At 43.4% G+C, this 14,773-nt stretch overlaps 1 protein-coding gene across 4 annotated transcripts in view; it reads right to left on the minus strand.

The window, feature by feature from the left end:
- TIAM1 (TIAM Rac1 associated GEF 1) overlaps nt 1–14,773 on the minus strand; it is a 400,429-nt gene that overhangs the window by 254,325 nt on the left and 131,331 nt on the right. For all 4 annotated transcript variants that reach the window (XM_082459733.1, XM_082459738.1, XM_082459732.1 and 1 more), the window contains exon 3: nt 14,575–14,742. In XM_082459733.1, the coding sequence (XP_082315859.1) occupies nt 14,575–14,602 (28 nt within the window). In that variant the 5' untranslated portion in view covers nt 14,603–14,742. The remainder of the gene's footprint in view (nt 1–14,574; nt 14,743–14,773) is intronic.

A 14,773-nucleotide genomic window follows, 5' to 3' on the forward strand; every position in this document is an offset into this window, starting at 1 on the left:
ATGGAATTGGTTGCTTTCCTCATTAATACTAACTACGTGTGATAAAAAGTACTAACTTTTATTATCATAGATCTTTAACATTTTAGACATGACATTGATACGCCCACATATACGACTCGTCTATAAAGCGATGAAATTATTTTTTATACTGGCTTAGATAAGTTCTGTCTGTAAAATTTCAACCAGCATATCCTTAAATTCTTTGTACCATTTCAAACTGCAGTGGCTTTAGTCTATATAACAATCTATAAATGCTAAACAAAGAATAAATTAAAGTTTAGGTCAACTAGATTAAATCATTGTATCCAATACATTATTGCTTCCAATCCCAAGGCAAAGAAAGGAAATTGCTTCCTTTGGCAGGCAGAATGACTTGTTTGGATCCACTGGGGGGAAGAAAATATTTCCTTCCATCTAAATCAGCCTGCCTCCAAAAGTTTCTATTTCTCATAACAAAGGTTGCAAAATATGAAAGTTTAAAAAATGTAGGATTTTATGTCTTGAGAATATGCTAAAGCCCAAGAGATGAGTAAACCATAGCAATTAAAAAGAGGTGTTATCTGAAATTGTCCAAACTTAAATTCAATATGACATTTAGGATTATTAAAACCCATTAAGATGTTTAACTTTGATTTCATAAAAGCAAAGTGAGTTACTCCCTGCACAAATAGGAATGTCTTTCCCTGGGTCATCAAAGACTAGATATCTGCTCATAAATGTCTCTCACAAATTTTATTTATTCCCTTAACTCAAATAAAGCTCATTTAACTTTTTCCTTGAAAAAGGGACCTTTTTCAAAGCATGTGGACATTTCATGGATTTTTAATGGCTCTTGATCATGTTCTTGCATACATATACATTCACATACCCTGGTTCTCAAAAGACAAATAAGTCTACCTGCCTGCTACATGGTCTTACTTTTATATGAATTAGAAAATTCTAACTTTTTATAGAATTGGAAAAAAGGTAAGGAAACCACTCCTTTTTGATTTATAAATTAGAGGAGTGACAGCATATACTAAAATATAAGCTCCAGGAGGGCAAGATCTTAGCGAATTTCACTCATATATCCTGAGTGCCTAAAAAGTTCCTTTCAAATAATATAATAATATATTTGATGATACAAAATTCAATGTAATTCAGTGTAAATATGACATAAAATTTGATGAAATAAAATTCAATGAGATGATATATTAAATAATATATTATTCAATATGCTGTCTGATTAAATCCTCTGAACAACATTATAAGATGGATGCTTTTCTTACCCCATTTTACAGATAAAGAAACTGAGCTTCAAAGAACTAAGTTACCAAGGTGACACAGCTAGTTCGTGGGGAAATGAGACCTTCAGGTCTTTACCCACCCTTCTTCTTCTTCTTGCCATTCTGTCACTGTACCCTTGTCATCCAAAGACTTCAACACACAACAGAAGTTCTTGGCAATAAAACTGGAATCTCTGAACAATCAGTATGAATTTTTTTTAGGTCTAACTTAAGAACTCAAAAAGTAAACAAGTGCATATAGAAAGAAATTCAAATGCATTCATTTCATTCAAAGGCATGAATTAAAATATTTCTTAAATTAAATATTGACTGGTCAAGTATCCAACCACCCCTGGTTTTAATTAGTGTTAGTAACCAACTCTTCATTACCTACAGGCAAACTAGCACTTCTGTACATTTTCCTCAGTCTACTGTCTAGACCTGAAATTCCAACTGGAAAAAGCTGGAGGCTGAGACAAGGCCAAAAAGGAATGGGCCCTACTTTCTTAACGTAACCGAGAGCCAAACAGGAACAATGGTGAATTGTTCCTTGATTGGGATATGGCGGCCATGCCAATCATTGTCTCCCACCAACTCCGCCTTCTAGAGAGCCTGCCTGGACCTGTCTGGGACCACCCGAAGCACGTATGACCCCTGCATCCCAGCAATAGCTGGGTAGACCAGAGATGGATACATGACTCCTTATAGGCCAAACAGACTCTCACTTAAAAATTTGGAATTGAGACACTGGGAGACCAAGACGTTAAAGGAAAGCCTGTGTAGTACTGGACTAGAGCAACATTGTACCAAGTCAAAGCCATTTGGAGCAGTAAACCTGAGAAACCAGATCAAGCAAGGAAGCCAGTCTGCTAGTAGAGGCAAGAGAACAGCAGAGCCTCATAGAGAAAAGCAAAAACTACAGACTACATGGGCCTCTGAAAAATGTGAGACTGGCATCCCTTTCTGATTTTTCTACTACCTTCCTTGACTACCCACGGCATATTCTCATATCTCTTCAGTAACACCATGTTTATATGAGTTTATTTGAGAACTTCTTTCCATTTCATTATAACCAAATGATGCCCAAGACACATTATTTCACCTCCCTGTTACTACCCTATTAGAGAAGGTGATTGAAAACCTTACTCTCCTTAGGTCTCAAGGAAGACAAGGCACCACAGCCTTGAAGAAGTCACAATCACAGACCACTGCAACCTCCCTGAAAAGACCAACCCCAAAAGGCAGCCGTGAGTCAGAAGAATTTTAAATAATTTTCCCAGGTGTTAACAGTTAAGTATACAAGATGAATATACTTTTTCAAAAATCTTTATACTATAGGGAAAAAAACAAACAAGAACTTTCCACTGCTTTTTTGAAGAAGAAAATCAACCAGGCTCTCAAGCCATTTTAATGCTGTTCCAATAGAATCAAAGCCAGCCTGACTCATGATGGTCCCAAGTGACACAATAATCTATCAAAGATTAAGCCTTATGGGTTTCAAGTATACATAACGTGCAAACAGATGCCTGGTTAAATATGTAAAGAAGTGAGGCTAGAATAAGGAACAGTCTGGAAATGGCTAGAGGCAGAAGAACAGAGAGCCCTTGTGCTCTAAGCTTGATCCTGGAAGGAAGAGAAACGTCAAAACGTGTATTAGACAGTCCCTACCCTCAAAGAATTCCTAGCCTAGCTGAGAAGACAGGCCCCCCGACAAACAGCTCAGATCCAGGGCAGGTAGTGACAGAGGCTAATTGGAAGTCTCAACAAAGCGTGATGGGATCGCGGAGGCAGAAGCAATTAATCACATTCAGCCAGGCAGCCGACAGTTAGCCCAACCTCATCCAGGGCTGTCATTTGGAAAGTAAATCCACTCTAACAGTTATCATGAAACTGCATCCATGATCTTTGCATCCCATCAGTCTGTACCTTTTATCTGATTAATCAAAGTCTACCTCTCCTCTTCCAGGGATAACAACATCTGTTTATCATTCCCTCCAAGAGTTCTTAATATGACACAACAACCTTGAATTACCCTTTATCTCTAGAAAATATCCTCCCTCTGTAAGGCAACAAAAATGAAGATAATATCCCCCAAAGAGTTCAAGACCATAAATATAAATGACCAAATGGCTTGGTTTTTATTCCATAAATCGGCTGCTGGAATTCACATTCCATTCAACATTTAGGCAAACAGCGTTAAACTAAAAATCATGTGTCTGCAAAATATTTATTACAGCCTTAGTCAGAGGTTCTCCTGCATATCAAGAAACACTGATCATGAGGGAGGGAGACGCAAGAGGGAAGAGATATGGGGACATATGTATGTGTATAGCTGATTCACTTTGTTATAAAGCAGAAACTAACACACCATTGTAAAGCAATTATACTCCAATAAAGATGTTTTAAAAATAATAAATAAATAAAAAGATAAATAAAATCATCAAAGATTCAGTACAAAAAAAAAAGACGGTAAAATACCTCATTAATAATTTCTATATTGCTTACATGTTGAAATAATAATATTGATACTTTGGTTGTATTAGGTTAAATAAAACATATCAAAATGAAAACAAAACAAAAAAAAGAAACACTGATCGAATTATATACACTAACTCCCAACAACAATAACAACAAAAAACAAGTACACGTAAAAACTGGTGAAATGCCAGCATGATCTGTAGTTTTGTTAATTGTATTGTGCCAATACCAATTTCCTGGTTTTGATAATGCACTATAGTTAAGCAAGATGTCACCACTGGGTGATGGGTACATAGGACCACTCTGTATTATTTTTCAACTTCTTGTGAGTCTACAACTACATAGGTTAAAAGGAAAAGCCATTTATCACATTTATAGCTAGTTTTGCAGGGCTTTGCCCATCTAAGCAGTTCCCTTTTCCTCCCAGATTCTAATACTTTGCTTTAAGCCTCAAAACTTGCAGATACAATGCGGAGACCACATCACCCCAGTCCTGGGAGTGGCAGCCAGCAAGGGGGCATTCCCACCGAGTTTACACTCTCTTCAAGGAGTCCAAGAAAGTTAACTTCCTCAGCCTAATCTCACCATGGACCAGTTCCCTACTGAACTCCTGGCTTTGCTGTGCCACTAACTAATACCCTGTCCCTAGCCCACTGTCCCCAACACACACTCTCTCTCTCACACACACACACACACACACAAAACAGAGGGACAATTAAAGATGATTAAGAAAAGCAAAACCAGCAGAATCTCTCACCCACAAAACTCACCTCCTCCCAAGACTTAACCTGAATGAACTTCAACCAGTTTGGCTCTAAAAGTCTAGAGAACTGGCTCCAATGGAATTCAACACACAAGAAGCAGTCTAAGAAACTGTCATCCTAAACTCTTCTCAAAGGTACCCAGACATGCAAGCCCCCCTGGAGATCACACCTTAGCAGTTATTTATGTAGTTCATTCTCCACCCCTAGCCCAGCTCAAAGTGTCAGGTAACACAAATTGAGCTCCCTGGCTTAAGACTTACACAATCTTTCAAGAAAATTTTATAGCCTCTGATATTGGCATTCTTGAGCAGTTTCCAAGACAAAATCCAGGCATCTCTATAATCTATTAGATTTGGGAGAACTTTAGTACTGGGTCTGCAGCGCAATGATTAAGAACAAAGAATTGGATGATGGAGGAATCAAATCCCGGTAGCATCTCCCTGGGTGCATATACCACCATTTACTACCCAAATAACTTCGGGCAGGTTACTTAAATTTTCTGTGGCAGTTTCCATCTGGAAAACGGAGATAATGATAGGATTAGGATCCTGCCACACAAGATTCTCATGAGTATTTCAATAAGTTAATACGTGTCAAGGTTCAGAACAGTGCCTGCCATATAGCAAGCACCCTTACAGGGTTGTCTACTATTATAATTGTTGTTGTTATTGTTGTGGTGGTTCCAATAACTTTTTATTGAGCGCCTAGGTCCCAAACTTTATGAATCTAAGATAAAAGAAAGTGCAGCTTTTATTCTGGAAGAATCGTATATTACCAAGTATGGGAACGTAGAAGGATGAGACCATGCGGGTGTCCCCAAGCCCAAAGAAACACCTTTCTTAGCTTCTAGACTGAGTATTGCACTCACAGAACCTGTGAGTCACAGATGGTGAAGGCCTAAGATTGAGAAATCTAAAGGTTTGGATAAACCTCAACAGGGCAGACTTGTGAAAGTCACAGTGGTATGTACCGCCCTGCCCCTCCCTTGTCTACCTTTCACCTTAAAATCAACAAATTCCCCCAAATAGTGCACAGTCTCTCACGAAGCCTGGGCCATCAGACAGGTTTTTCAAGTCCTGCAGATAATTCTATTAAAACATACCAGCCACCCCAATAACACTGAAACTACTGGCCACGCCATTCTTTTTCCTACTTGGCCCTCTTCCACAGAGGATATGTTCATGGTCACCGGCCACCGACATCCCTGGGATGGAGAGAGGGATTCCCAGTAAAGGAAGGCCTTATATGGAGCAGAGTTTTGACCCATACAGACAGGGTTCGCAGAAACAATTCTGAGAAGCAAGGATCTTCGTGGTTTCTGAAATGCTGCCAATCACACAAAAGAAGCCCGATGCATGATTTTCAAGCCAGTTTTGTAAAAAAAAAAAAAAGACTCCAAATCCCTAAGTGTGTGAAGCCAAAATTGTAAAGATGCTAAAATCCCTGGAGCTGTTTCATATTATTTATTATGATTCCTCTTGGCACCCCAAAAGTGGACTCACAGAGCTCTTTATTAATTTACACACCATCAATGGGGTTCACAGATGGTGAGACCCACACATGCAGAAGACCAAGAGCCTTGGCCAAAATCCCAACAATGTGTAAATAAATATAGCTCGGAAGGACCCAGAGTGTTATTCAGCCCCAAGCCCTGTTGCTACCACTGGTGCTGAGGCAGGACCAAACGGATACCCGGGGTAAAACTGAAAGTCAATGGCTTGAGCCACCAGGAAGCAGGCTCCAAGTCCAAGGTCAAGATTTTCAATACCGTCCTTCTCAGGTGAGTCACTTGACTCAAATTAATTCTCATAAGGGTTTATAAGGACTCGATGAGTGACAGATCCACCTAATGTGAACAGAGAAGGAATTAAGAGATCTTCTGAAAGCTGCACTTTTGCATTGAAAAGGCTCCTGGCAGTTTTGATGTATCTTCCCCTTATAGAAAGTAAATCCTAACTTAGGGCACAGACATCAGTTCTTTTAAAGACCTAGAGTTTCCACTGAAAGTGAGGATCATTTTAGTAGTGCTAACTGAGCAGATGAGAGCACTAAATAATTACTATCTTACAGTATGCCAAACTTTAACAAAATAATTATAATTTTTAGTAACTGTTAATTTAAAAATTTTTGATAAATCTTTTATGTAATCTTGAGGCTTAGATTTCATTTTTTTTTTTAAAGCAATGGCTTTTCTTCTTTTAACATTTTATTTATTTATTTATTTTAATTTTTGGCTGTGCCCAGTGTTAGTTGCGGCACGTGGGCTCTTTGTTGGAGCACACGGGCTTCTGTCTAGTTGTGGCATGGGCGTTCTCTCTCTCTAGTTGTGGCACACGGGCTCCAAGGTGCGTGGGCTCTGTAGTTGCGGCGCGCAGGCTTAGCTGCCCGGTGGCATGTGGGATCTTACTTCCCCGACCTGGGATCGAACCCACGTCCCCTGCATTGGAAGGCGGATTCTTTATCACTGGACCACCAGGGAAGTCCCCAGATTTCATATTTTAATGGTGATATTCAGCTGCAGTATTTGCTTCTACTGAAAACTGATTTTAACATTTGGTACTTAGCCAAAATGTGTATTAGGTGCATTTCCAAGATTATACAGAAAACTTGCAGCACGGTGAACCTAATTGAAGTACAAAGGAAATGTAACTGTGGGTCATGTGAAGGATGCAATTTTTCTGAATTCCCAATAAATAATCTTCAGCTCAGGAAAAAAAAAAAAAAAAAAAGACCTAGAGTTTATTCCAGATCAATCCAGCACATTCAGGATATTTTTTTTTTTTAAGGAATTCCTTTATTTTTATTATTTATTTATTTATTCATTTTTATTTTTGGCTGTGTTGGGTCTTCATTTCTGTGCAAGGGCTTTCTCTAATTGCAGCAAGCAGGGGCCACTCTTCATCGCGGTGCGTGGGCCTCTCACTATCGTGGCCTCTCTTGTTGCGGAGCACAAGCTCCAGACGCGCAGGCTCAGTAGTTGTGGCTCACGGGCCTAGTTGCTCCGCGGCATGTGGGATCTTCCCAGACCAGGGCTCGAACCCGTGTCCCCTGCATTGGCAGGCAGATTCTCAACCACTGCACCACCAGGGAAGCCCTCAGGATATTTTTGAAGCATACAGCTACACTGTTTATTATGTGTCTGACTGTTTAGCGTTTTTGTTTATATTTTAGTTATTTTTACATTTGTGTACAAATCTTATATCAAGTATCTGTTATAATCAAAAATAAAAAAAGAAGAAATGAGAGTTTGTCAATTGAAAATTCAGGCCCACTGACATCAAATGGTCATCCTGATATTGAGAAGACAAACCCAGACAGTGAAGGAAGGGAACCACCGAAGCCCTTGAATTATCTTCTTTTATAAAGAAAAGTTCAAATGAGGGACTCTCTTTACTGAGTCAGCTAAAAGGATTCAAAATTACAAAGAGCCAAAACTCAGTTTTGAAACGCTCTTCCTGTTTATAGTGAATAAATTCCCCAAATGCAGAGGAATTAGATTTTAATGAAAGTCTCTACTAGCATGTTCTTGCTCAATCGCATTTTGGCTAAACTAGCTTAACCCTTCCTAGAACTTAGAAATTCTGACACAGTGATCCACCTGATGGGGACCAAGTTACTGACTGCTCTTAAGATACAATCAGCTTTATTTTCCGTCTTATAACCATATCTTAGTTTAGTTCCATTTTGCGGACACTAATGGATTTCACTGTCTGTCTCTTCTACACTTAGGCCAGTGGCTCTCCAGGTGTGGTCCCCAGAACCACAGCAGCAGCAGCTCCTGGGAACTTGTTAAAAATGTAAATTTCTGAGGCCCCACTGGAAACCTACAGAATCAGAAACCCTAGGGGCGGGGCGAGCTTGTGTTTAACAAGGCTTCCGGGTGATTCTGATGCACGCTAAGGTTCTAAAGTTCCAGCACCACTGCCTCAGGCCATGGAAACCCCATTGTGTGTGTTACTCAAACATCCCCTAGGCTTCACCAGGGTGGTGGCCCTACGGATGTCTCAGACACATAGCTACTCCACCCACCCATGTCCGTCACCCTCCTTGCAAATGGCAGAAACTCAGACTTTCTCCTTTCTTAGGTCTCTCTGGAAGTCTCAGAATCGGGTTGCCTCTCACAGGCAACCTCCACTCCAGCTCCTGCTCCACATCTCTCTAGAATGACAGAGGTTCCATGGTCCACTGTCACTCTGCACTGACTTCGTGCTACTCAGATGCGAGCACACTGGTCCTCCACCCATGGGCCACCGTCACACCCCACCCTGAGCCCCAAGGCCCTTGGGACACTGCTAACCCCCTCCTTCCTGCAATCACACCCCTGCCCCTCTTCTCCATCTCTCTGGGAACCTTGCTGTTGTCTCTGGGCCATAGGAAACATCTATCCCTCACCAGGCCTCCCTCTTCAGTCGGGGAGCCCAGCTAGCGACCTTTGGCTGAAAGCTATAAGCCTGGTCCCAGAAGCGAAGAGGGCCAACTAGTGGGGGGGTGAAGAGCTAAGAAGATTGTTTTTTTTAAGCAGGATTTACAAAGGCTGATGATTCCTATGAGAGAAATAGGAGATCCAAGTTTCCTCCAGCACTGTACAAGTCAAAGAAATGAGGGGAACATCCTATCCTGGAAATTGACTGAAGCAGAGTTTTTAGGGTAGACAGAAGGCAGCACTGAGGTTGCAGCCGTGAATGTGTGTACGTAAGAGAGACAGAGAGAAAAAGAGAAACAGAGACAGAGACAGCAGTCATAGTGAGTTCCCCCTGTCACTGGCAGGCAGATAAGTTACCCGATGGTCTCCTGTGTCTCCCGATGGTAACTTACACAAAAGCGTGAAAGCAGCAGGAGTGTAAAACATGAAGGTCATCTCATCACTGGGAGATGTTACAAAGATCCCCTGAAAAACTTTAAACCAGGGACAAAAACAAAAACCAGGTAAGTAGCTCACAAAATGACTGTGCCCTGGACACTTAGATGGAGCTGTCCTTCAGTCGAACCTCTCCCTGCCCCGGCAATATCAGTGCTGGCTCCCAATGTTAAAAGCTTCCCCCCAGCACATAATTCCAAATATCCTCAGGAGGGAAACAGCATCCCACTGAAAATGAAACTCCTGAAATAATCCAAGAGCTAAGAGAAGAGGAACAAGGAGGAGCTGTGGGTTAAATTTAAAATAATAAAAAGCCGCAAATATTAAAAACTAGAGATTTTAAATAAAGGGGGATATCCTAAATTTCTCTGTCTAGATAAGGGTGGATAAAGAACAAACATTAGCAAAGTTTCTATAAGAAACCAGGGAGGAAATCTTTCAAGCTTTGGGGCCCATTCATTCCGTCAACTCTGCCATATAAAGCGCAAAAGCAGCCGCTGAAATAAACAAATGGGCATGGCCATGTTCCAATAAATTTCATTTACAAAAACAGGTGACAGGTCAGGTTTGGCCTGCAGCCTATGGTTTGCCAGCTCCTGGGTATCAAATGTATGTATGTATGGAATGCAGAATTGGGCAGCATTAGAAAGTATATTTCATCTGCTCTTTTCAAGAAAGAAGATGATTGATAATCAATATAATAATATTCCTTCCTCAGATAGCCCTGTGTCCAGATGGGAAGATCTCCCCTCATACACTAATTTGTGTCACTCATCTGCACTTCTCATTGTAGACTACATGATTCTCCCTTGCATCAAGTCCCTGTCTTTGTGCCCCTGAGAAAGGGATATTATAAAACGGATGATTATCCTGCTTCTTCAAAATAAGCAGATGAAATGTACTGTCTAGAGCTGCCTAGTCCCCTCATCACGTGTGCTTATACTTGACACCAGGTCCAGACCTCAGTTTCAGGGAAGGTGCAGGCAGAGAACATGCAAACAGACAAACAAGGCATCATCTCCCTCCACAGGGTTCCTGCCTCTAAATGAGATGGACACTGAATCCCAAAGTCATGAGCGTGACTTGGCTGGTCCCCCTGCAACACCAGCTGGGGTTACGTCACCTGCCCAAGTTCAACATCTGGAAATCCGCACAATGACCCTGGTGGATGGATGGGAGTGGTGCTCAGGGAGCATTCTTCCAAGTTCATGAGGACTGCAAACAAGACATTGGGCAGATGGCAAAGGCCTAAAGGAAGAGTTATGATTTCGTTCCTCACCCCTGCACTTCATCCCACATCAGCAATCTCTCCAGAGCAAAGCTCCCAGGAGCCCATAGGCTTGGCCACTCTGAAAGCACAAGAGAGAAAATTCCAGAGCCGCAGACAAAAAACTCTGACAAGCCTCAAAAATGGTCAGGATTCATTTGCTTTGTAACATTAGGACACACAATCTGAGAATACCAACGTACAGGCTCCCTTCCTCATATGGATTTCCTTAACAGCCAGGGGAGCAGTTGAATGTCCATAAGAAAAACATAAATCTACCGCATATGTACACGTTTGGCTCAGATGGTTTGCATCAGACTTAAAAGAGAAGTTGTCCTCTTTCTTCTCAAATCTAACAGTGAAGAATCCCAAAAGACATGAGAAGCTCTCAGAATGAATCAACCACAAACGGGAAACATTTCCTAACAGGACCAATTATAGATGGATGGAGGTGGGGGAAACAGCTCTCTTCCTATGAGTCTGGAGCGCAATCAATAAAATCATCCCAGGTCAGCCGAGGACCCTCCCCCGCCTCCTCCTTGCCTCTTGTCCAACTTGATGACTTCCAGAACTAGGATATAAAAAGTCTCTGCAGCAGGAAGGGATACCAACCAGAACAATATGAGCCTCTGAACGACAGGTGTCTGCGCAGTTGGACCTGGACCACAGAAAAGAGAAATTCTCTCTTCTGTTGCCACCGGTGCAGATGGATGGAATCTGAGGCTCATTTCCTCAGCAGGCAAAAACCCAGGGAAGAGGAACTGGGAAAGGTCACGTCCAAACAAATCTATCAACCCAACTAAGAGAGTCCCGGAATGTGCAGGCGGACATGCACCGCCCACGAGAGGAGAAAGCAAGCCCTGACTTGAAAGAGTCAACTTCTCTGAGGACCCTTCCTGCAAGTGGCCCGGAGAAAGCCCTACATGGTCAGCTGGTCAGACAGGTCCATGAAGGCAGGAAGCCACGAGAAAAGGTGTAGCCCCTGAGAGATGGAGAATGTTCTCTGTGATTCTTCCAGCAATGAGCGACTCCCTCCACCTGTAAAACTAACTCACATGACATTAGCACTTGATACAAAACACATGGGAGAGCCTCAGTTTTACAAGGTCTTCTTACCCTTCAGCCCCCAAAGAAAGAGAATCCCGTTCCATCTAAGATACCTTTATAATGTGCTTAACACAAGGCTGGGAATTTTTAGCAAAGTTAGCAAGAATTTATAGTAATATTCCAGTACTGATTATCTTATTAACAACATCAGGAATAATATTCGTGGCAGTCACCGAAGCACATGTTCCTCCCAGAGAAGAAAACTAAGTCACCATTAAGCAAACCCGTTGAGTTAGTGAACAAATTACCTTCTGTAAGCATAGCCACTGAAGATATCCTCTCAAAGTCCACACACCCATGTGTAAAAACTGGAAGCATGTGCCCCTTCTCTCCCTCCGTTTTCTAATCCAGGAATCAAGGACGTGGGTTGATCAATTACTGATGCTAGAAACCAAAGCAACTAAAATGCACCACCTTGCCTGGTCCCGGGTTGCTTTTCTTGGTACCAAGACTCTTCTCTCCTCCATCACATGGTGCGATTATGGGACTGCCACTGCCTCTTCTGGGTATAACATTCTCAGCATCTCCTCCATTTTCTTAATACTGCTTTCCTTTCAAGGACCCTGTGACTGCATTTTACTGCCTAAGGAAGGGAATTTGGTCCTTTAAGCTCTTGAGTGATTTGGAGAGAATATTGGCCTCTGTTTCTGGCCATGACCCAATAGGATGCTTTCTTCACATCGTCTCTTCCACCCATCTCTTCCGTGTCTGGCTCTCGGCTACCACCCAGGTAAAGCTCATCTCTCACCTAGCTCCTAACAGGCCTCCATCCAGACCACCACCAGCCAACCGGCCTTCCCAGTGGTACCCGAGGGACTTCTCTAAAAGACGGATGGGAGGTGTCATTCTCCCCGCCTGAATGACTCTCCGTGGGTTTTTATTTTCTGCTGGTACAATTCAAACTCCTTAGTGCTACCTTTAAAAAGGCCTCCACAACACAACTCCCACTGAACTTTCCCTTCTCCCTTCCACACAGGCCCTCACAAATCCTACCCACCAGCCCCACAGGACAAGTCCTCCTCCTCCTCCACTGAGCCCTGCTGCCCTGGTGCTGCTCCCCAAGCCCTGCACTCCCTCCCCGCACCCTCACCCCCCAACACTTGTTCACCTTCTACTCACCCTGTAGGATCCACCTCAAGGGCTGTGCATCCCACAAAGTGATCTTTAGTCCCTGCTCAGGGCCTCTGCCCCACTGTGCTTACACTCTGACACGGATTAAGGCTTATGTTATAATTATTGATCATCACGTCTATCTTCTCCGGCAAATTATAAACTCCTTGATAGTGATCGTCCCCAGGAGCCCCAGCGCCAACTCTGCTGCTTCACACACAGTAAACAATCAACAGATACAAACCAAAATCGGAAATGAGTGAATGCAACTAAAACACTGGGAAAGAGTAAAGAGTCTAAATGCACCCTCTGCTTCACCTTGGAACCTGATCAGACCCACTGAACACAGCTGCTTAGAGCAGTAAGGACTTTCATAGCTATCAGCCTGCCCCTGGGATTCATAAAGAGATGCTCTCATTCTATCTGAACCAAGGAGTACTAACCTTCTGTTGTTCTGCGAGGCCTAGATATTTTCCATTAAGCCAAGATAAACTCAGGGATTTATTTAATGCGCATCTCACCACCATCCCTCACTAATGAGGCAGTTAAATTCTACAAGCAGACTTAGCCTGAGAGGGTCTCACGGCTGGAACTACAGGGATCTTCCGACACTATCAGAACTTGGGAGACTATTTTTGGGTCACCTGGTTGTGGCCTCTGAAGTGAGTCAAAGTAACATTAAAACACACCATTGTAAGGCAATTATACTTCAATAAAGATGTTAAAAAAAAAAAAAAAAGTAACATTAAATATGACCCAAGCAAAGACCCTGATCTGGAGCTGAATCGCCACAAGTCACAGGAATGAAACACATGGTCTCTAATAGGGATTCTGCCGTAATAGGCAAGATATTCTCCTGCCATCAGGAAGGCAGAGAACAGGAGCATCCATTCCAGAACCTTCGCAGACCGGTCACACCTACAGTCCCCATGGGCACCACAGACACTGCAAACTCTCTCAGCCGCATTCTAACTACACAGTCAGGGAGGCAGAGGATACACTCATGGTGGTTTTCAACAGGCTGACCTGGGATGACAGTCTCACTGAAAAGGAGACACGATGGAACCCACACCCAAAGGTGTGGCAGGCACCCCACGTGGTTACCAGGGGAAAAGGTCTCCAGGCAGAGGGAACAGCCAGGACGGGGGCTTTGAGGCAGGGGTCTGCCTGGTACATCTGAGTCACAGCCAGAGTGGAGGAAGCAAGGGAAGAAAGGTGGAGGGGAGGGGGTAGGTCCTGCCGGACCCTGAAACCACTGTAAACACTTTGGTTTTGATGCTGACGGGCAGGGAGGGTGTCTGAAAAGCACAGGAAGGTTTTGAGCAGTGTGTCTGACCTAAAAGGTGTCCCCTGGCTACTGTCTGGGGACAGATGGTGGAAGGGCAAGGCAAGAGCCGAGGGGCCAAGTCTGGAAAAGGCGCCACAGAATCCACGCATGGACCACACAGCTGCCGTCTTGAGTTAGGGTCGACGCACCTGCTACCAACATGGATTTAAGAACATCCAGGGGTGTCCCCCTCACCCACCCCAGCAGCTCTGGACGGAAGCACCGCAGCAGCCCTGACAAGGGAGAGCTCGTGACTCTGGATGAAAGAGAGATTTCTGCAGCCCTTCAGGCCCTCTCCACGGCAGCTCTCAGCAGAAAGGCGAGCAATGAACTCAGTCCAGCTTTAAACACGGGGAGTTAGAGAGGTCACTCCAAATGAAAAGGAAACCAAGACCGACCTTGTCGTGGGAGCTCCCCTGGAAACATGGAGAGTGCGCACACCGCCAGGGAAGAAAGGCAGCCGGCCAGCACCGACGGCTCAGGACTCCACACGGTACTCGGTCTCAAAGAGCAGCCCTTCAGAGCGAGCTGTGTGGCGAGGCCTCTTAGCACTGGCCCTTCTTTTCCTGCAGCCAAACAAAAGAAAGGGGGGGGGGG

Source organism: Balaenoptera physalus, assembly GCF_965194825.1.
Source record: "Balaenoptera physalus genome assembly, chromosome: 4".
NCBI classification, from domain to species: Eukaryota; Metazoa; Chordata; class Mammalia; order Artiodactyla; family Balaenopteridae; genus Balaenoptera; species Balaenoptera physalus.